Consider the following 23984-nt stretch of genomic DNA (forward strand, 5'->3'; position numbering starts at 1 on the left):
TAAATCAAAACACGATTTAAATCAATATAAATGTTTATATTGTAACACATACTGTCCAGCCTCCATTTCTCTATAAAAATTTACTCTATTACACACACACACAACAGAAGCAGGAAGCAGAAGCAGGGACCGTTGTCAGAAGGGAAGAAGGTGACTATTCATTGTTATCGAAAATGACAGAATCGATCATGTTGTGATATTTTGAAATATAAAAGTCAATTGATTGTCCATAATATCGCTATTCTATTTTTTCGAAGAAATGTTTGTTAAAAGAAAAGTCCAGCACTAGCTGGATTTGAACACACAACCTATGAGTTGGTAATCGGGCACATAGACCAGTAGGCTACAAGGGAAGTCGTGTGAAGAGGGAGGCGAAACAGCCCTACACAGTCCTGTCACAGTACACAAATATAATCATATCGTTATTAAATTCTTTAGATACGCGATTCCATATTATATTAGTAGAAAAGCTTAAAACTACCACTTTTTCACATGCTAATTCACATGCTAGTTAAATACTTCGATGCTTAAAATAGTTTGGGAGAAATGGAATACCAGTGTGTATTTTTCCTTTAAAGTACTGATTCCTGGAATCTGACTGGCTGACACCCTTCTGAAGTGGTTCCATAAAATCTGGTATACGGAAAAGAAAGCGTTGATAAAAAAGCCTGGATTCTCATGTATCTCATATAAATATCTTTTAATACAGTCTTTGCTATGCTCTTGAGGATCCTTGTGATATTTTGAGCTGTAGTTGAATAATAAGTGTCACATTTTAAATAATTTTCGTAGTTAGAAATTATGAAACGCCCTGTTAAAAGCAAGGGAGTTTTTGTGCCCGTTGAAGTAAAACAAAATGCCTGACAAAGTAGGGCTTGGACAGATTCCAAGTGCTTGTACAAATGTGATAAAGAAATTATACTTTGAGTATACAGCTTGTCCAAAGTCATTCATTATTAATACTATTAGTAATATCTTCGGTAAAGGCTTTGATGCATAAATATTTCTGATAAAGTTAGGTTGTGTACTTTTGTCCAACTGAGCAATCTTGCTTTCATAAAATATACCAACATTTTAATGACTGATGATTAACATGCTGTAATACACAGTTCAAAATTAAAAGCTCAAATGCTGTACATGAGAGGTTAAGCTCCCCCTGGCGGTTTTACAAGGTGATGCCGGATAGTTTCCGGCATGATGTCAAATGACGCGATTAACCGCGTGATACTGCGTGATACCGTGTGATACCGGGGTATGCCGCGAAATGCCACACCCATTTTGAATGGCTGCATCTGTAATCTCAGAGAATGAGTTAAACTGATGCAGACATTTACAAAGAAAGTGTACTATTGTGATAATTTGAGTTAAATGAATATAATCGTTATTAATTTCTTTATGCGATTCCACATGGTATCCCCTATTAATCAAATCCTAAAAAGTATGCATTCTTTACTGCAATAAGTATTCACAGAAAAGGTTAAAACTTTATAACTTTTTACGAAGTATAAAAACTTAAGTTTTTAATTCAGAAGAAGCACGTAACCAAATGAAAGACTTTGATGCTTAAAATGTTTAGGAAGAAAGTGGAATAGTGCTGTGTATTTTTTATTTAAAATACCAATACCAGCCATTTACAGTTTACATAATATGTAAATTAACACTGTTTATGATCTCCAGAGGTCTTATGCTCCTCTTCTTTTTATGCTCAGCTACTAAAATTTCACTTTAGTTGTAAAATTCCACATAAATATTCAATATTAAGTGGATTAAAACATGCACAGTAAAGAGATTAAATGATTAACTAACTTGTTTCACTAACAACCAGTGCACCACGAGTGCCCCTGTTGGTCATTTTGGCCAGTCAATTATGTACTGCGGTTCAACGTTATGAACTGGGTAATTTCGCATGGTACAGGGTTGTACCATGCATTTCGAATGGCTCTATCTGTAACGTAATGTGAATTGCACATGTGGCATATTGGGAATGTAGTCTTTGGTTACGTTGTAAAATTACAGTACCCAGACAATGGAAAAACAGCCTGTCTGATTGCTGATTGCCTTATAATAAAGCAAGAGTGCAAGATACTGTAAATTCAGCCCATCACCCGAGCAAAACTGCCTTTTCCAAATAACATGCACAGCGAGATGTAACACCCCCACCCTTTGTAATAAATGTCTGTTAAAGAAATTTAAGTAGGGAGCTGTGTTGTATGCATAGGCTGCAAAAGAACAAGTTCAGGTTTATTCCATGATGAAAAGAAAAGAGACACAATGTTTCAACTCTGGAGCCTTCTTAAAGTGTGAGGGAGAGAGGACAACTAGCAGTTCAGAAAACATGGTAGAGCAAAAGATGCGAGTTGAGAGAAGGTGGGAGGAGGAGAGAAGGAGTATCAACACTAATCTGGTGTGTCAAGAGAGGTGAAAAGAGGTGTGAAGTCAAAATCTGCAAATGAATAGTGACAGTTTAACTATATGTTCTTTTTCTGTTTCAGTTTAATGAGATGAATAGAAAGTCAAATCAGTCAGGATCTTGGACTTAAATAATAAAGTGCGTTGATTAAAATATTTCGCATTTCACATTTAACTCATATAAATACTTAGGTGTACACATAGACTGTAACCTGTGCTGGTCTACTCATGTTGAGAGTGTTTGCTCGAAGTTCAGCAGTGCTTATATTTCCTGTGAAGACTAAGAGTGTTTGGGGTTTGACAGGAAGTAATGATACTCTTCTACCATGCTGTAATCGAGCACATTTTCAGGTATGGTATTTCATTGTGGTTTGTGGATAATCTATCGGTTCATTTTAAAACACAAATTACCCGCCTCATCCACACAGCTTTGAAAGTCATAGGAGTGAAACAGCACCCCTCTCTGCAGACAATCTTTGGAAAATCCCTAATCAAACAGGCAGGAAAAATTATATCAGATCCTTCCCACATCCTCAACTCTGAATATCAACTTCCTTCTGGCAAACGTTTTAGGGTTCCCAAATGTAAGTCAAACATATACAAACATTCCTTTGTTCCACTATTCATTAAAGCTGTCAACGCAAATGTCAAGGATAAACACAATTTTGACTCGTACAACCCACTTGAGTGCAATATGTTTTTGTGATGTGTTATAAATGTTACATGTTGTTATGTATTATACTGTACATGTGCAACAGAATGATGTGAAATGTTTTTTTTAATAGTATAATGTGTAAGATTTTTCTTCTCTTTTTTTAACATTCTATTCTATTTAAAATGTACAGGAGTGCTGGGAGTCCATACAAAATGTCCCTCAGGGGACAATAAAATCTTATCTTATCTTATAACAAGGTCATCTCCATCTACACAGTATACATTAGTAAACAACAGAGTCAGCCACTGGCTCATGTAAAGGTGTAACACATCTGTCTTCACCATCATGAACAGTTTCAGCATATTGATAAGCTATTCTCTAGTTACTGGCAATTCTAAAAATAACCTTTCTTCCCTTCTTTGTTTAACGTTGCTAAAATTTGCATTAAGGTAAAATAAAGATTATTTTAATGCAGATGTAAACCTGAAAGATGCACATCACATTCACAACCAATTATAATTAACTATTTTTGTATATTCATCTAAGTAATTTTGTTTTTGTAAAATATCAATACTTTCTTTTTTAAATTAATTTAATATTTAACATACTTTAAAATACAGTATTTAATTAATAAAAGTCACAACACTACACAACTATAAATCTTTGGTTGAAAATAATTTTTCCAGGGGGTTGAGCATTCTCTGGGATTTGAATCTAGGCATTTTCTGGTGACAGCCCAAATGTTTTCACACCACGTTAAGCATTCACTGCACCACCTGGTGGTTTTACAATATAGTGCAGACCCACAGCAGAATATTTCTAAAAAGTCTCTGCGCATGGGAATGGGGTGTGTTATACACATTGTGAACTGCCGCATTATGAAGCACACATTCTGAATGGCCTGAATCTGTATATACCTCTCTATACACAGTAGCTTCTCTTTTTGGCATGAAGCAGATTTTAAACAGGAGTTTCACTGACAGAGTTGCAAGGCCTATCTGATTTGACTGTCACAAAATTACTGTTAGAACTTCAAATAAGTTCTTATTGTTTAATTATAATAAGACATAACTTCATGTTTCATCACTATTGGTTACGGCTTTTGTTTGACTTTTTTATTTTTGTTAAAATCTGTTACCATGCTACATAGGAACAAGCTGAACAGATGAATACAGAATCAGTCAGAACTCCTTCCAGTGATGTCACCAGACATGCCCATCTTCTAACAATGGCTTTGGGAGTATTCAGAGAGAATTTGAAAATATATAAAGCTAAATGTTACCATGCCATGTGTCTAACAGTAGAATTCTGTGCTGCTATGTGAAATACCTGGGTTTGATTCCTGGCCACTGCCAAGCCCATTAGAAATAATCTTTCTCCAGAAATTTTAATTTTTATACATTATAGATGTTTTTTTTATTAATTTGATATATAACAATATGTAAAATATGAAATTAATAAAAGTAGGGCTGGTTCACAGAGCAAAATGTCTCAGCCAGATTAATATAAAATAGTTATAGCATGTTGTTATAGCATGTAAAATGTTAAAGCTTGTGAATCCATAGTGTTTTCTAAGTTTATCTAGGCATTAAAATAATTTATATTTTTTCTTTATTATAATTTATGGAAAAACATAATTTTAATTTTACACTTTAGTAGTACCTAGAGCAAACCTATGCAAACATGAGAAGAACATGCAAACTCCACACACCAGCAGCCATATCACCCTGCAACTCACAACTGGCAATCCACTGAAGCTAAGTAGGTGTGAGCCTGGTCAGTACCTGGATGAGAGACCTCCTGGGAAAAACTAAGGTTGCTGCTGGAAGAGGTGTTAGTGGGGCCAGCAGGGGGCGCTCACCCTGCGGTCCATGTGGGTCCTAATACCCCAGTATAGTGACGGGGACACTATACTGTAAACAGGCGCCGTCCTTCGGATGAGATGTAAAACCAAGGTCCTGACTCTCCGTGGTCATTAATAATCCCAGGGCGCTTCTCGAAAAGACTAGGGGTGTAACCCTGGTGTCCTGGCCAAATTTCCAATTGGCCCTTAACAATCATGGCTTTCTAATAATCCCCCCTCTATGAATTGGCTACATTACTCTGCTCTCCTCCCCACTGATAGCTGATGTGTGGTGAGCGTTCTGGTGCACTATGGCTGCCGTTGCATCATCCAGGTGGATGCTGCACATTGGTGGTGGTGGAGGGGAGTCCCCATTACCTGTAAAGCGCTTTGAGTGGAGTGTCCAGAAAAGCGCTATATAAGTGTAAGCAATTATTATTATTAAATGCAGCCCAGGTGAACCCAAGGCATTTCTTTAAAGGTGGTATTGATACAAGATACAAGGCTTGTACCTGCCTTGTACCAAATACCAGACCAGGGATTTGGATAGGCAGTTATGGAAAGGTATGACATTATTTCTCAATTTCTATATACATATAGGCAAAGACACTACTACTGAACCAAAGCATCACCTGGTTTGTTGTTTTGATTAAACTACAAGTATTTCATTTTCCATTCCAACAATCACAAAGCCCATCAAAAGTCTTCAAAACAACAACAAGTGACCAAGTTAAAATAATTTGATGCAGATGTTAATGAAGAAATTTGAATACATTACCACTAAAAGCTCTATAAAATGTTGTATTTAAATTAATAAATCAATATTCTTAATTATGTTCAGAAATTATTTTTATTTTCAGCTACTAAAGTTTCCCTTTAGTTACATTCCATATTAAGTGTATTTAAAGACTATGACAGTAAAGTGAATGAAGCTAGTGTTTTCATTAACATCTAAAGCACCACAGGTAGTGTACCACTTATTGATCTTCTTTGGCTAGTCAAGATTCTTTGAGCAGTGTACCACTGTATGGCGACGTCTTTTGTCACTTTCCAGTTGAAGTGTTCCAATTCCCTCCCACAGTCCAATGACAATGAGTACTGGTAGATGAACTGGCTTCTGGGAAAATTGGTCCTGGTGTGAGATGTGCATCTCCTCCACACCTTGTACCTGTTGCTTGCCAACAGCAACACTGAAGTGGATGGAGTGGTTAGAAAATGGATGAACGGATGTATACATACCTATTTATCAAAGTTCTGCTCTCTTTCAGGTGCAATATTTCAGACTACAGTGAATGAAATTGGTTTTACTTACTGATGAAGTTAGCTTGGCCAGTACAGATAGTGTACTGTAGTTCATATGAACTGACACTGAATTCATCTTCAGAAGTCCAGTGGACTGTGATGGTGTCATGGGAGGCTGTACAGAGCTCTTCTCGAATAGAGGGAGGGTTAGGTGCTTCACAGAAAAAAGACTGAATTTTAGTAACAAACTGTGTAAAAGGGAGGAGAAATTTTAGTTGTTCATAGAACCACAATATATAGAATTTATTTTCCTTTTGTTTTCCTTAGTAAGAAATAAATAATTTAGTAAGAAAGAAATTATCATTAAATTGATTTTGTGTGTACACAATAACGATTTTCCATGTCACACTCTACTTCTTTTAAATCTCAACAGCATCCCTTTTCCTATTAAAAATAAAGACAAAATGCAAATCTCAAGAGGAAATATAGGACCCAAGGTAAGACTGGTGTTTATTGCATTCATGTAATGTCAATATAATGCAAGAGAGAACACATCAAACCTTGCTCTTTTAGCATGTGGACTAATACAGTCTATAGTTATATCCTAAAAATATGTCATTTTTTAAACAAAGCCATTTGAGTAAACAGTCACAACACTTTATATAAGTTTCTATTCTATCTATTTTGAAGACAAAACTAGTTGGAAAATGTATTTTTACATTTTAGATTATACAGAAATACTTATTATAATGACTAAATAAGTCCATCCTAATTTAAACCAAGATCTCAAATGTAATCAACACATTTACATTGGTAATGTAATAGAAAATGAAGCAGGACAGTTTTAAATGATGTAATATTCACTGACATATTAACTTACCTGTTAAGTAATCTAGCCCTCCTAGAAGTTTCTTTTCTCTGGAAAAATCGAGAGCGAAGTTGTCAAAGGCCTCATTCAGATTGACATCTGGTATCAAGACCTGAGAGGATGCTGTTGCCATGGCAACTCTGGATGGGGAAATAATAATCCAATGTAGATGTCACAAACATCACAAACTTCAACAGGTGATTGAATCCATTCAGCCATGTACTATTAGAAAGGCCAGTGTGACCTAATACTAGATATAGACAAGATCCATTTAATTTTTACAGAAAAGTCTGGTTTTACAGACCTCTCTACAGATCTAAGAATCTGGAGCACAGCAGGTACTGACATTCCAGACATTTTCCAATTTTTTTTCCAAATCCAAATTGTTAGTGAAAATCTCCTTTACAGAATAATATGCCACTCTATTATTTTAACACTACTACTGTCTAGTAGATCTTTTTATTGAAGTTTTTATTGTCAAAGCAGTCATTCTTACTCATATTTGTTTTACTGTTAGACACTAACCTCCCAGGCTGTTAGATCAATATCTCAAAGTCAAATCAAAATCTCCTTGGTTTGGGCTAAATGTTGTTTTCTTACTTTTACTTTAACTGCAATGATTTTCTTATATTGTTCAGTTATAACAGGCATCCAACACCTCTTTCAGCTCTAAAATTCCTCTGTACGTCAAATCTTATACCCATTTTAGTCCCAGTACTTTGTTGAAGAGGGGTTAGAAGTACAACTAAGAAGCAGTGAAACAGTATTGGTAGACAAACATCAATAATTTAGTTTACCCTTAATACACTGGTATGAATTTCATTCCCAAATTAAAAAATAATGAACCAATTTCGTCCATAAAGTTTTCAAAGACTGGCAAATGATCTGTTGAGTAAAAACATCAGAAAATATTACATATAACATTCTAACACCTCAATGAAAAGGGAAATTTAGTATGATTCATAAAAGAATGTTGAATTAATTAATATAAGGCCCTTCCTACTCCCACACACACGCAAGCATAGCCTTCAACATATACACAGATACATAAATCATCAAAATTTTGACAGTCCTGTGTATTCACAGAGAGCTGTACAGGAACGCAAACTGTACAGACTCACAAATTATTTTGACAAAATACTAAATTATCTGTTAAAAGGGCCTGATCTTTTATAAAATCATCTTACACATAATAAAATTATCACACATAATTTCTTTTTCACCTGGTCAACTTTCTAGATTTTGTTGTATACTATCTTTGTGAGATAAAGTTCAAACATTTGTTGGGCACAAAGCTGGTTCATCAGAACGTTTTGCACCAGTAGATGGTTTTTCCTATGCTTTTTCAAGCTGTGTTCTTTCAAACCTTTTTTTCTGCATGAGCACAGATTGCAGTCCAGTTTTGATTTGTCAAACTGGGCAAAAATAGCCCTCCCTTGAGGCATACTGGAACATCTGCCATATCCCAGACCAGCTCCAGCTGTGCATTCTTCTTAGTAGTCTTTGTATCATTTTGCTCCACTGAAATTGCCATGCTCTCCTGGAAAAAGTATAAATGCATTGACCAGGAATACTTCTCTGATGTAATGGAAAAGTCAATGATACTACTTCATGGATTAATGCTGAAAGCTGTATATGATCTTAACTGGTTCACTCGCCTCCTCATGGTCAATATTTTATGGTTAATTTCCTCCTTATGCTGCTTGTAGTCTTCAATGCATTTGGGATTATGAATCACTCTGTAGCCTTTAAGAATAGCTTGGTGATAACAGTGTTGTCATGAACAGTAGACAAAACCATCACTTTTCCTGCATGTTTAAAAGATGTTGTCAACAGTGTGACTTTCTCAAAGAAAGTGGGTGGATAACCTGGCTTCAATCTGAGCTGTGTTGGCTGCAGAAGTATTCTTCTGTTTTTACAGTACTGTACATTTTTTTTACATTACTGCAGGCATCTCTGTTCCTCTTGTGCAGGGTCTTGAGTAGTGAGCTGATACACAGATCATCAAACATTTGACAGGTGCCACACTCTCTTTCCTAGGCTAGGGCTATATTTGGGAGTCCACCCGCCACCCCTTTCCCCTAAGTCATAGGCTGACATCATCCTTTGTGCGCAAGCACGTTTGTTGCTGTGTTAGAGTGCAACATGCCTAGACACTAGAGTTCAAATGGGTCTGTTATGGTCCTAAGCTATTATGGGGAACTACAGCAGTGCGCAGGGCCTGGGTGCAAAACTGAGCTGCCGAGAGATGTGCAAGTGGCTGTCTGAGCAGTACCTTTACATGGTGTACCCGGGAAGGCCTAGTGTTATAGGAAAAAAATAAAGAGGCCTGAATGCCTCAAAGGTTTGAATCTCATATCTGGCTTTCCAGGCACCAGAGAGGTGTTTCAAGCACCACTTAAAAAATTGTACAGTATATAGTGCTTTTTACTCTAAAACTAGATTTGATGAGGGTAGCCAGTCACTCTTGCTCACAAGTAAACATTCTGGGTGGGGGTAAAGAACACTCTCAAGACAACAGAAATAAAATTTGTTCTTTTTATTTGTATCAGAGAAATTTAACATTTCACAGTTACAACCTGAATCCCTGTGACAAAATTCATTAATGACACAGGTTACAAAGTACTCATGAGACATAAAGCTCTGAACACTCCATCACCCAACTTTTCAATTTGGTGCTGAAAATGAGATTGTTAGAGGTGACTACTATTCTGACCCTGGTTAAAAAATCGCAGTGTCCTGCAGACCATTCATAATGCCCTTTTGCATTCCAAATCTATATCAGTAAACACAGAGCTGTGCTATTCTGTCTAGCAGCATAAAGAAATTAGTTAAGACATTAGAGTAACCATGGGTATGGTGTTTTGCAGGTGCTATGCAAAACATATTGTACTTTGGAACAGCCCGCGGCAACAGTGCTGGACTTTATTTTCTGATCTGAAAAGATCAGATTTGTAATGATGCCATTCATGCTCTCTAAAGACATCTCAAACCCTTTTACAATTTAAACACATCTACAGATGCAGCCATTCAAAATGAGCGGGCGATACCGCATTATTTTGCGGTACGCTGTACGCAGTCTACCGCAAGCTACCGGTAAATACCGCGAGTTACCGTAAATTCTCCTATAATACAACAAGCAAAATAATAGTATCTGGAATTTTCGCAAGGTGGAGCTAATAAAGCTCAACCTCTCATGTTTGAACTGTGGCCATCAAAGTCTTTAACGAAGATATTACTAACAGTATTAATAATGGATGACCTTGGACAAGCTGTAAGTGTAAACTCAAAGTATTGCCTTGGTCAACATTCTTTTTTTCATTGACCGTCTTTGTAAAAGTAACACCACAGCATTTCGCAATCACGCATTTGTTTCCAATCATGCAAAGTAAAGTAATTTTTGAGAATCGATTCACCATGCCTTTCACATGCTCATAAAAGAGATTGATTTAGGAACATAAACATATTACCGTATGAAAACTGTACTGTATACGGTATGTATATGTATATGTATATTCAATGTCTTAACTGTGCCCATTTAAGTATTGAATATTCATATCTAATTTTACCACTGAAGGGAAATCTTAGTAGCTGAGCATAAAACGAATAGGAGCATACTGCAACGCGTGTGAAGGCCATAAACGATATTAATTTTGGAACATAAACATACAGTATATGGCTGGTCTCGGTAATTTAAAGAAAACATACACGAAACATGGTTTCATTATGACCAGAATCGGTCTTGAGATATTTTTAACTTGATTTACAGTATTTGAGTGGTATGTCTTAACACCGATACTACAGTGTGTAAATACTGCTCACGTATATGTTTCTAGGTTTATATTATGCATTTCATACGGTCAAATTACTTTTGAGCAACTAATAAGAAGCGCGAAACGGTATGCGTTTTAGTTTCGTTTTGTGCCGGGACTCTGCTTTTAACAATGTCGCCGTGGATTGATTAGAGATATCAAGTACATACAAGTCATTTTTTAAATGTTGTAGTTCGTCTTGTAAAAATGTTACGAGTACATCATCTATCAACAATTACACAGGTTCTGTTTCCATATTGCGGATTTTGGTTACGTAATATTATTTTCTAGATTTCACGTTGTGAATATATGATTTGGGCAAACAGAGCCGCAAAGAAGTACATTATGGGTTGTTGTTTTTTTTGCAGTTTTATCTAGAACAAGCGATGCTTAAATCTTTGTCTGATTCTTGTGAAACTATCCACACGACAGTTACAGTACCTAGGAGTTGACTTCAGTGATGTCACTGATGGGATGTTTCTAAAAATCCATCCTCTGTAAAACGTCTTCTCTAGTTGTCCTGCATATGTATTCGCTAATGAAGCTGTGTGTTCTGAGCCCGGATCTCTACATTTCTGTATGAACCAGCTTAGAGGGCTAAAGACAGCTTATGTTTAAATTGAGTGTAAGGCAATTTATGCTTCTAAAGTCATGGTCAGCATTTATTATTGTACTGTGCTGTAAACTTGTTCTGTGCCTAGTCACATTATTTTATAGCGTTTTTATAGCGTTATTAAATCCGGTGGCGCTGTGTGTTAGTTTCCTGACTCCCATGTCACATGGTCTGTGATTGAATCCCATGGAACTATGACTTTATTTTTTAACAAACATTTCTTTGAAAAAACGAAACGTTTCCCTTGGTCAGAGATTAAGGTCGCTGCCTTTCATCTAAAACCCTACTTGAATCCTTCTAAACTAAAAACCAGTGTTAGTGAGTTCTAAATAAAGAGGTATCCAGGTTACAGTGAAACAGGCAGACAGTCTGGGGAGATCGCCCGTTTTCCATGTAAATAGTTCCCTGGTTCCGCACCCCTTGGTGTTTCTCTCGCTCTCTCTCGGGTCACCTGATCATTAGCTCGAAAGATTTGAGTGTTTTGTGTATATTCTAATGGTAGTGGGGGCAGGGTGTGTAGGAACAGGTTTGGTTGAAATTGCATTGGAGATCTATGTTCTTCACCCCTAAAACATTTTCTCTGAAAGCATACTAATTAAATGACCGCAGGCACTTTCTACCCCCTCTGCCAGCAGGAACATTCCTATTCTTAGCTCAGCAGCTCATTACAAACCGGGTTTTTTTACACAGCGATACAGCTTTGCGTTGTGAATCTGTTTTTCCGTGTTTACAAAGAAAGTGGAATACGGTGATACTACCTGCTATACAGATAAATATGTTGAGATATTTAGACCCTTAAATTAAAATCATTATTAATAATAATGATTATAATGATAATAATGATAATCGGCCAGTGAAAGCTCTGTTGTCCTTCACATCAATGCCTGAAACATTTTTTTTCATAATGTCGACATACACAGTCGTGTAACTGACAGTTTGAGGTAGCCTATCATGTAAATTTCACTTTGTTGCTGATAGGTTAAGCTTTCGAAACTCTGCCCCAAAGTCATGTGACTGATTTTTTGCCCTGTTTCGTTGGTTAAATGCAATGATCATAAGCACCACCATGGTAACTGGGATGTGTAGTTTTTAATTCCGTTTGAATTATAACTGTACGTACTGTCTTCATATTTGGCCAGGGCTTTAAAGAGAAGGGGCGCCAAAAAATTTCGGTGCTTTAAAGGTACCCCCGTGCTGGAAGAATTTGACCTCGGAACGTTTGCCCAGCATAGTTATAGTCGACATAAAAACAAGAGTTCGCTGGCATTATATAATTATACGAATTACACGAATATAATTATATCTTATTAATTTCTTGAGATACGCGATTCTTTTAATACAGTCTTTGCTGTGCTCTAGAGGATCCTTGTGATATTCGAGCTCTGGTTGAATGATAAGTGTCGCAGTTTAAATACATTTTGTAGTTGGCAATTATGAAACACTCTGTTAAAAGCAAGGGAGTTTTTATGCCCGTTGCAGTTCTTTTGAAACTGAACTTGTTTGAATTGACTGAGCTCCGTGCTGTACCACACAATGTCTGTTTTTTTTTTGTGCTGTCCTACTGTACGTCCTACTTTGAAAATACCCGTGAAACCGGTTTAATTCGTCACAGCCAGCCCTCCCGCAGAGTGGGAGGTTGTACTCGTTAATGTCTTAGCACAAAGCAGAAACTTCTTGGAAAGATGACAGATTTTAATCGTCTTTTTTTTGTTTCTCTATAACAATAATAAAAAACTTTATTTTACATATCACCTTTAAAAGTGGCATCTCAAAACAATACAGTGGATGTAAACCACAGATTACAAAGTAAATACCCAGACAAAAGCAAACGCGTTTTTAATAAGATGCTTTTGTTCGTTCATAATCCGACGATCTCAGGAAGACTAATGGGGGTCTGGCTTTTTTTCTGGAAAACCATAACTCTGGTCTTGTCCAGATTGACTGTCAGCGCCCAGGTCTGACAGTGCTGCTCCAGCCTGTTCTGTGGGCGACAGCAGGACCAGTTCCTCTGCAAAGAAGAGGAACTCGATTTCTGTAATTAATGCAGATCAGTAAATCAAGGGACAAAACAGTTATCTGCCCGGCTCCTCAATGGGCTTCGACGTCCTAATGCATTGGTTTAACAGTCCGGGTGTGGCAATGTTTTTTATTATTGTTATAGAGGAACATGATCAGATTTTCCCCGGTTCAGAAAAAAAGATCTGAAGTACTGTACTGTATACTAGTTTGTCACTCTTCTCATCCCCTCTTTGCTAAATGGCTTTTGAATCGAGTCACATGAAGACAGAGGTGAAACAGCCCTACACAGCCCTGTCGCAGTACACGAATATAATTATATCTTATTCATTTCTTTAGATACGCGATTCTTTTAATACAGTCTTTGCTGTGCTCTAGAGGATCCTTGTGATATTTCGAGCTCTTGGTGAATGATAAGTGTCGCAGTTTAAATCATTTTCGTAGTTAGAAATTATGGAACGCTCTGTTAAAAGCAAGGGAGTTTTTATGAATATAATTATATCGTTATTAATTTCTTTAGATACGCGATTCCATATTATATTCCCTTTCAATCAAATTCTAAAAGTATGCTTGTTGACTCTGGTATCACGTTAGTTAAAGACTTCGATGCTTAAAATGTTTAGGGAGAAATGGAATACTGGTGTGTATGTTTTCTTTAAAGTACCGAGACCAGCCATATACTGTATGTTTAAGTTCCAAAATTAATCGTTTATGGACTTCACACGCGTTGTAGTTTGCTCCTATTCTTTTTATGCTCAGGCACTAAGATTTCCCTTCAGAGGTAAAATTCCATATAAATATGAAATACTACAATGGACACAGTAAAGACGTTTACTGTAAATCTTTCTACGACAGACCAACGGACCACGAGTGCCCCTGTCGGTCAACCAATCACGTACCGCGGTACCCCGCATCATCTTGCGTCACGATGCGCAACGCCGTAGCCAATTACCTCCAGTACGTGTCTGTACAGCGCACTTTGAATGGCTGCATCTGTACATTATTTTTTGGAACTACAATTATAATTTATTAGAAAGAAGTATGTAAAGCACCCTTTCTATAAATTCCTTTGTATATCTTTGGGTTTGTGGCTGATTCATATCTTTGAAGAAATAATAAGTAATAAAATAACTACAATGTTACATTTTCTTTTTCTACAAATTCCGACTGTAAAAAAAGTATTTCTAAAGTTTCCCTTATGCAATATCAAAATACATTCGATATATATTTGGGGTCCACAGCCTTGAACACTGTATGTGCAATGGTGAGGTATTGGCTCATCTTTAATTTTTTTTCACCAGTTCATTTATTTATTGCTTGGTGTCTGAGGTAGTATCATAAGGGTCCTGGAGTCAGGTGACATACAGTACTGCTCCCAAAAGTCTGGACATGCTTAGAGAATTATAAATCTGATTAGTAGCACCTGATACACTGACACCTGTGGTTGACCCATCAGATGTTCTAACAAGTGACAAGTTAACAATAAGAGAAGGTAAAGCTTTCCATTTTTTGGTCTCTGTTCTTCACAAAATGATTGAGGATCACTCAACATCAACATGACTAAACCACGGAGGAAGCGTGCACAATGCAGGATCCTGATTCAGACTGTAGCATCTATCGGGCCTCTCCCTCCCCACCGGCACGCCCTCCTCTTACGGGTGCTAAGGTGACTGGCTGATGATGGGCCATTTTTCTCTCAACTCTCAGACTGAAAAAAGATTATCATATTAAAAAAACCTACTATGAAAGTTTAAAGAAAATATAAATCACATCATAATAATTTAAACAAAATCAGAGAGTTCAAACATCAATTTTTAAAAGTCCAAGATGACGTGTATAATATGCAATGAGTCATATTATTAAAAGCAATGGGAAATGGTTTAAAGCACTGAAAAGCTATTAAAACAAAACCAGCATCCAACACAAACTTTTTTTTTTACTTTTTAAAAATGATATAATAAAGATGTAAATCTGCTCTTTATCGTTGGAAATAGTTTCATTTAAAAAAAAAATTTTTGATGCATTTTATTATAACGACCGAAGCTGCCAAGGACAACCAAGGTCGTTTGGCTGGAGATGATAAGAACCACATTTTTTCTTCCTTAGAGTTTTATTATTAGTTTCTACCCCCTCCCCGCTCACACCCATGCCATCTCAGCAATCGCAACATCACTCACAATCTCTGCACATTTACCTTCATCATCAATTCTCTCACAAAATGAGTGTTAAATATGAAAAAAGATTTTAGTTAAAGATATCTCTTAGAAAACATTCTTTAGTATTCAGTTGTTATATGGAAGAAGGTAGACTGTATAAATGTCATTCACAATGAAACATAAGTGTTTGGAAAAGGTCTTTAGCTACTAGTGATCAAAACATTATTCCCAAGAATGTTTTACACATGTGTTAAGGCTTGAATCAGACCTGCGTTACACACTGGCACATTCAGTTATCAAAGTTGTAATCAAGGCTGTGATAAGTGATGATCTTTAAAGGGACGAAAAAATGTGACCAAATGTACCCATTCATTCAAACTGATGGGGGATGTACACGCGTCTTCTGTTTAAGTCTAATTTAGTACACTTTAGTACAGCTGTTAGATTTTTAGCAAGCTAAGAAGCATTGGGTAATGAAAATATAGCTTGTATTTCACAGCATTGTAGTGATTGAAATTAACTTTTTAATTTACTCCAACAAATTAAATTGGGAGCCCAAGGTACACAATTGCATAATTAGAAAATAAAGGCAAATTTTGAGCGGGTCCATTATAAATTGAATGCATTTTTCTATTGGCTCTATTGGATGTAAATAAGCAGCCTCTGGATGCTTTCCAACTCCAGGGGAATATGGCAAGTCATAAGTCATGTGAAATTGTTGAAGAAGGCTTCGACCAGGACAAAGATTTCCAAACTCCGGTGAGTATACATAATTCTATTTTTTTTAACAGAGTCTCTCCTTTGGCAAGACCATCACATGATTAATTATGTGCTTTACAGTGCAGCTTTCATCAGGAGCAGCCTCAAACACTGTTGTGAGTGGCACTGGGAACAAAACGACGCAATCCATGCTCAAGTCAGATAAAAGTAAGTTTCACCGAGAATGATGTCATCCTATGACGTAGGGGAGAGGGGCGGATGGACTCCCCAATATAGGCCAAAATATGGAGTGTCGCACCTGTCAATAGTTTGATGTCTTGTAGAGAGCTGTCAGAGTATACAACATAACCTTGTCTAGCAAGCAAGCCTCACAAGTGAATTGCAACACTTTGCCCTTTGCCCACATCTCTGCTGTTACAGTGTACACATCTGATAAAAGTATCATTAGATGTAGTATCAATGAGGATTAAATTCTTGATTCCAAATCTGATTCACTTGCTTGGAACATACAGATGGTAAAACAGCAGTGATGTGAAGGCATCACCTTCTAACCTTTCTGAAAAGGGGTGGAAAAAAGGAAACATTTGAAAAACATCTTCAATACATAATATAATAATTATAGATACTAACGCGCTATAAAGCCAGAAATATAGAAATACAACCATCCAAACAAACATTAAACCAATATCACATGTTTTTTGTCAAAAACATTTACAGTACATCAGCGAGTGAATGTCAATTCAATATGTTGTCTTTCAATGCAACTGAAGCAGAGAAAATAGCTAGCTGTGGCTCCATGCACCTTCTGTAACTTTTCAGAGGGGTCTCACAATGTAACTGTACTAAGAAGATGACAATGTAGGAGTTTTGAGCATTTACTGGGACAATTATTAATTGTAGCAGTAAGTCACAGAATGATTCCTTGATGGCTATTAGAAAACTGACCTTGCGGGATAACTCAGCAACGCACACACACAGATACTAATACACAGCAATACATTTATTAATACATATAATGTGCATATAAATATAACAGATCTTAAGAGTGAAGGTTAGCAGAATACAAACGGTACATCTTCAATCACGAAAAGCTACAAACCAAGAGGGACATACATTAAGTATACCATTCATCTATACCGTTTCGTAAATGAACTTTGATTACAACTTCTACACTAGATACTCAAAGGCAAGTACATCACTCATAGGAATTAAATTGATATCAACTGGGGTTGAGGTAACAATTGAATTCTCGAGCTGTAATGCAGAATGTTGAATAATCATCCAATCTCTGTGGATTCAGATCTCCCTCAGACACAAGGGAACAGCAGCAGGCTGTTGTTAAGTCCAATCGGCATCCTCTGGCCCAGTGCCAGGCAGTGCAGGTCTAGTGTGAGGTGTGAGAGAAGGAGGGAGAGATTCCTGCTGTGACACCCTGGCAGTGGGCTCTCTGAAGACCGGCTAGTCAATCCTGGCTTAACTAGCAGAGATGCGGGTCCTAGCAGAGCTGTGGGTCCAATCAAGTCACGCTCTTTAGACGGGAAGAAGACTGGTTCATTCCCGATGTAGCACTAGTCCTGAATACTGAGATTCAGCTGTCGACAGTTCTGACCGTAGTTCACTCGTTGATCAGGCAAGCATTCGTGCTGGGGTACCGGTGTTTAGCGAGGCTTGCTTCTGGGCTAACCTCGGGTGGATCCTTTGGTTACGCGCGGTCGACCTCCATCCTCGACTCTTAGAACAAAGTAAAGTCCTGGCACTCGTACACACTGGCCGTTACATGATTGTCCGAGATGAGTCTGAGAATGTCCTGGAGGAGCCCCTTCTGGGCCCTGTGTTGCCTGTTTTATCTGGAGGAACTACATTCGTTCATTGGTTGAATGTTTCGCGGGCATTCGAGACCCATGTGGGGTTACCCTGCCCTACCAGTTCCTGATTGGCTGATCGAGGTAGAGGATGAGTAACAATGCTCTCTGACATTAGAGCTGTAAACAACCTGGGATGAGACTCTCCCAAGGAATCTCCCAGACAGGAAGGCGCCAGAGATGACCATTTATTAGGGTGGCTGGAGAATCTCAGCCATGGGAGTTGTTCCTTATCAGGAAACTATCAGCTAGAAAAACACCTTCAATCTGAACCAAATGGAATGGCCTTTCTGTGTCCAGCACCACTGAGATGAGGAAGAAAGGGACTGGCAAGGGAGCAGCAAACTTAATTCCTGTGTTTTTAATAAGCTTTGCCGCAGTAAAAATATTCAATCAGATACAAGGTGTCTGTACCTGCTCCATGATTTGGAGAAGGTGCTGTATGTGTTTATTGTATGTCAAAATCAGGCATAAGCACAGGCATATGGGTTAGCCTATGCATTTACATTCTTCCTGCCAGTTTTCCCACTCTTTCAATAGTTAAAATGGTAATTGTTGGTATACTGTAGTTACAGATGATTTTGTGGCGATCATTTACAGTAGATCATTTAAGGATATAAGTCATGTTCAGCAGGGGTCAACCGACGTCAATTTATATTATTAGCTTGATACAGATGGAGCCATTCAAAGTGCGCGGCACAAACACGTACCGCGGGCATTTGGCTACGTCATCGTGAGTCATACCGCGGTACGTGATTGGTTGACTGACAGGGGCACTCGTGTTGCATTGGTCGGTCGTAGAAAGATTTAAATGTCTTTACTGTGCCCGTTTTAGTATTGAATATTTATATGGAATTTTACCACTGAAGGGGAATCTTAGTAGCTGAGCATAAAAAAATAGGAGCATAACGCGTGTGAAGGCCATAAACAAAATTAATTTTGGAACATAAACATACAGTATTACAGTACAGTATGTAAACTGTATATGGCTGTTCTCAGTACTTTAAAGAAAAAATACACACCAGTATTCCATTTCTCCCTAAAGATTTTAAGCATTGAAGTCTTTAACTAACGTGAAATAACATGTATAAAAAGTGGTAGTTTTAAGCTTTTCTGCGAATACACTTGATACCAGAGTAAACAAACATACTTTTAGAATTTGATTAATAGGGAATATAAGATGGAATCGCGTATCTAAAGAAATCAATAACAAAATAATGATATTCATGTACTGCAATACAAGAATAGTTTATGCTGTACAATGTCTGTGAATACTATATGTTTAGAGCTGTTTCACCACTCATCATGCGACCGTGTGAGTGGGGCAGTGGTCTAAGTGCCTGACTTCTAAGAGAGAGGTTAGCTGTTCAAATCCCACAAGCGCCACCAAGTTTCTTTTAACAAACATTTCTTTGAAAAAATAAAATAGCAATATTATGGACAATTAATTGACTTTTTATATTTCTAAATATCATGTTCGGATCGAAAGTAATTTTTTAATATCAACGAATAGTCACCATCTTTCCTTCTGACAACGGTTCCTGCTTCTGCTTCTATCATGTGGGGATCCCTTTAGATCTCCCTTCAGATTTAAAAGGTTATTAATAATATCTTCGGTGTCGCATCTTCCCAGTTTAGCTGATATTTTGCTGCCCACGCATGCTTATACAGCTCCCTGGGTAAACTATCACAAAGCTTTAGAGAACTTAACATTTTTATTATCAACAAATTGTAAATACGATGTTTACATTGGCGTTATTAATTTTTCACTTGAGTGTATGGAGGATTGTCAGCTGTCACTGAGAGCAGACCCCCCCCCCCCCCTTAGGCTGCGCAAACGATTTTTAAAATTTTTATAAAGAAATGGAGGCTATATGCATTACAATACAAACATTTACTAATGTTTATGGCATTTAAATCAACAATTGATTTAAAGACGATCTGTCAAAGTGCAATAAAATACAATATTGTTGTTGTTGTTGTTATTGTTGTTTTTATCCTGTAAAGTGCTTTGAGAAGCCACCTTTAAAGGTGCTATATAAAGGTGCTGATTCTTGTGTTTTCTTTCTATCTTTTTTTCAGCATGGAATAAACCTACAGATGCAGCCATTCAAAATGGGTGAGGTATTTCGCGGCATACCCCGGTGGGCGTGTCGCCGTATCACGCGGTATCACGGTGTCACATGGTTAACTATCCGGCGTCGCCTTGTAAAACCGCCAGGGGGAGCTTAACCTCTCATGTACAGGATTTGAGCCTTTAATTTTGAACTGTGTATTACAGCATGTTAATCATCAGTCATTAAAATGTTGGTATATTTTATGAAAGCAAGATTGCTCAGTTGGACAAAAGTACACAACCTACCTTTATCAGAAATATTTATGCATCAAAGCCTTTACTGAAGATATTACTAATAGTATTAATAATGGATGACTTTGGACAAGCTGTATACTCAAAGTATAATTTCTTTAGCACATTTGTACAAGCACTTGGAATCTGTCCAAGCCCTACTTTGTCAGGCATTTTGTTTTACTTCAACGGGCATAAAAACTTCCTTGCTTTTAACAGGGCGTTTCATAATTTCTAACTATGAAAATGATTTAAAATGCGACACCTATCATTCAACTACAGCTTAAAATATCACAAGGATCCTCAAGAGCACAGCAAAGAGTGTATTAAAAGACACTTGTATTTATCAACGCTTTCTTTTCCGTATACCAGATTTTATGGAACCACTTCAGAGGGGTGTCAGCCAGTCAGATTCCAGGAATCGGCACTTTAAAGGAAATTTAAAGGAAATTTAAAGGAGTATTCCATTTCTCCCTAACGATTTTAAGCATCGAAGTATTTAACTAGCATGTGAAATAGCGTGTGAAAAAGTGGTAGTTTTAAGCTTTTCTGCTAATATAATATGGAATCGCGTATCTAAAGAATTTGTGTGCTGCGACAGGGCTATGTAGGGCTGTTTCGCCTGCCTGTTCATGTGAGCTGTCTTGTAGCCTACTGGTCTAGGTGCATGCCTACCAACTGGCAGGTTGTGTGTTCGAATCCAGCTGGTGCTGGACTTTTCATTTTTATTTATTTATTTTTTAATCGCGTAACATAAACATATTACCGTATGCAAACTGTACTGTATACAGTATGTATATGTATATTTAATGTCTTAACTGTGCCCGTTTAAGTATTGAATATTCATATCTAATTTTACCACTGAAGGGAAATCTTAGTAGCTGAGCATAAAAAGAATAGGAGCATACTGCAACGCGTGTGAAGGCCATAAACGATATTAATTTTGGAACATAAACATACAGTATATGGCTGGTCTCGGTAATTTAAAGAAAACATACACGAAACATGGTTTCATTATGACCAGAATCGGTCTTGAGATATTTTTAACTTGATTTACAGTATTTGAGAGGTATGTCTTAACACCGATACTACAGTGCTTAAGTACTGCTCATGTATATGTTTTTAGGTTTATATTATGCATTTCATACGGTCAAATTACTTTTGAGAAACTAATAAGAAGCGCGAAACGGTATGCGTTTTAGTTTCGTTTTGTGGTGGGACCCGTGGATTGATTAGAGATATCAAGTACATACAAGTCATTTTTTAAATGTTGTAGTTCGTCTTGAAAAAATGTTACGAGTACATCATCTATCAACAATTACACAGGTTCTGTTTCCATATTTCGGATTTTAGTTACGTAATATTATTTTCTAGATTTCACGTTGTGAATATATGATTTGGGCAAACAGAGCCGCAATGAAGTACATTATTGGTTGTTGTTTTTTTTTTGCAGTTTTATCTAGAACAAGCGATGCTTAAACCTTTGTCTGATTCTTGTGAAACTATCCACACGACAGTTACAGTACCTAGGAGTTGACTTCAGTGATGTCACTGATGGGATGTTTCTAAAAATCCATCCTCTGTAAAATGTCTTCTTTAGTTGTCCTGCATATGTATTCGCTAATGAAGCTGTGTGTTCTGAGCCTGGATCTCTACATTTCTGTATGAACCAGCTTAGAGGGCTAAAGACAGCTTGTGTTTAAATTGAGTGTAAGGCAATTTATGCTTCTAAAGTCATGGTCAACATTTATTATTGTACTGTGCTGTAAACTTGTTCTGTGCCAAGTCACATTATTTTATAGCGTTTTTATAGCGTTATCAAATCCGGTGGCGCTGTGTGTTAGTTTCCTGACTCCCATGTCACATGGTCTGTGATTGAAACCTGTAAAACCAGTTTAATTCGTCACAGCCAGCACTCTTCAGGTGTGAGGGTTTTCTGCTCAGAATGAAACGCTAAAATGTTTGTGTATATTCTAATGGTAGTAGGGGCAGGGTGTGTGGGAACAGGATTGGTTGAAATTGCATTGGAGATCTATGTTCTTCACACCTGAAGCATTTTCTCTGAAAGCATTTTCTTCGCAGTTTAACCGATCTTGTTACAGCATGTTACAGTTTACTATTATTAATCATATTAATTTTAAGTGCTTAATGTACAGTGCCTTGCGAAAGTATTCGGCCCCCTTGAACTTTTCAACCTTTTGCCACATTTCAGGCTTCAAACATAAAGATATAAATTTTTTATTTTATGTGAAGAATCACCAACAAGTGGGACACAATTGTGAAGTGGAACGAAATCTATTGGATTTTTGAAACTTTTTTAACTAATAAAAAAATGAAAAGTGGGGCGTGCAAAATTATTCGGCCCCTTTACTTTCAGTGCAGCAAACTCACTCCAGAAGTTCAGCGAGGATCTCTGAATGATCCAATGTTGTCCTAAATGACTGATGGTGATAAATAGAATCCACCTGTGTGTAATCAAGTCTCTGTATAAATGCACCTGCTCTGTGATAGTCTCAAGGTTCTGTTGAAAGCGCAGAGAGCATCATGGAGACCAAGGAACACACCAGGCAGGTCCGTAATACTGTTGTGGAGAAGTTTAAAGCCGGATTTGGATACAAAAAGATTTCCCAAGCTTCAAACATCCCAAGGAGCACTGTGCAAGCGATCATCTTGAAATGGAAGGAGTATCAGACCACTGCAAATCTACCAAGACCTGGCCGTCCCTCTAAACTTTCAGCTCAGACAAGGAGAAGACTGATCAGAGATGCAGCCAAGAGGCCCATGATCACTCTGGATGAACTGCAGAGAACTACAGCTGAGGTGGGAGAGTCTGTCCATAGGACAACAATCAGTCTTACACTGCACAAATCTGGCCTTTATGGAAGAGTGGCAAGAAGAAAGCCATTTCTCAAAGATATCCATAAAAAGTCTCGTCTAAAGTTTGCCACAAGCCACCTGGGAGACACCCCACACATGTGGAAGAAGGTGCTCTGGTCAGATGAAACCAAAATCGAACTTTTTGGCCACAATGCAAAATGATATGTTTGGCGTAAAAGCAACACAGATCATCACCCTCAACACACCATCCCCACTGTCAAACATGGTGGTGGCAGCATCATGGTTTGGGCCTGCTTTTCTTCAGCAGGGACAGGGAAGATGGTTAAAATTGAGGGGAAGATGGATGCAGCCAAATACAGGACCATTCTGGATGAAAACCTGTTGGAGTCTGCAAAAGACCTGAAACTGGGACGGAGATTTATCTTCCAACAAGACAATGATCCCAAACATACAGCAAAATCTACAAAGGAATGGTTCACAAATAAACGTATCCAGGTGTTTGAATGGCCAAGTCAAAGTCCAGACCTGAATCCAATCGAGAATCTGTGGAAAGAGCTGAAAACTGCTGTTCACAAACGCTCTCCATCCAACCTCACTGAGCTC

General features: G+C 37.5%; 1 protein-coding gene across 4 annotated transcripts in view; it reads right to left on the minus strand.

The window, feature by feature from the left end:
• mid2 (midline 2) overlaps positions 1 to 23984 on the minus strand; it is a 508198-nt gene that overhangs the window by 64297 nt on the left and 419917 nt on the right. For all 4 annotated transcript variants that reach the window (XM_069193421.1, XM_015351122.2, XM_015351120.2 and 1 more), the window contains 2 exons: positions 7030 to 7157; positions 6220 to 6363 (listed from right to left, as the gene is read on the minus strand). In XM_069193421.1, coding sequence (XP_069049522.1) covers positions 6220 to 6363; positions 7030 to 7157 — 272 coding nt within the window. The remainder of the gene's footprint in view (positions 1 to 6219; positions 6364 to 7029; positions 7158 to 23984) is intronic.

The sequence above is a fragment of the Lepisosteus oculatus genome, chromosome 8, assembly GCF_040954835.1.
Source record: "Lepisosteus oculatus isolate fLepOcu1 chromosome 8, fLepOcu1.hap2, whole genome shotgun sequence".
Taxonomy (NCBI): domain Eukaryota; kingdom Metazoa; phylum Chordata; class Actinopteri; order Semionotiformes; family Lepisosteidae; genus Lepisosteus; species Lepisosteus oculatus.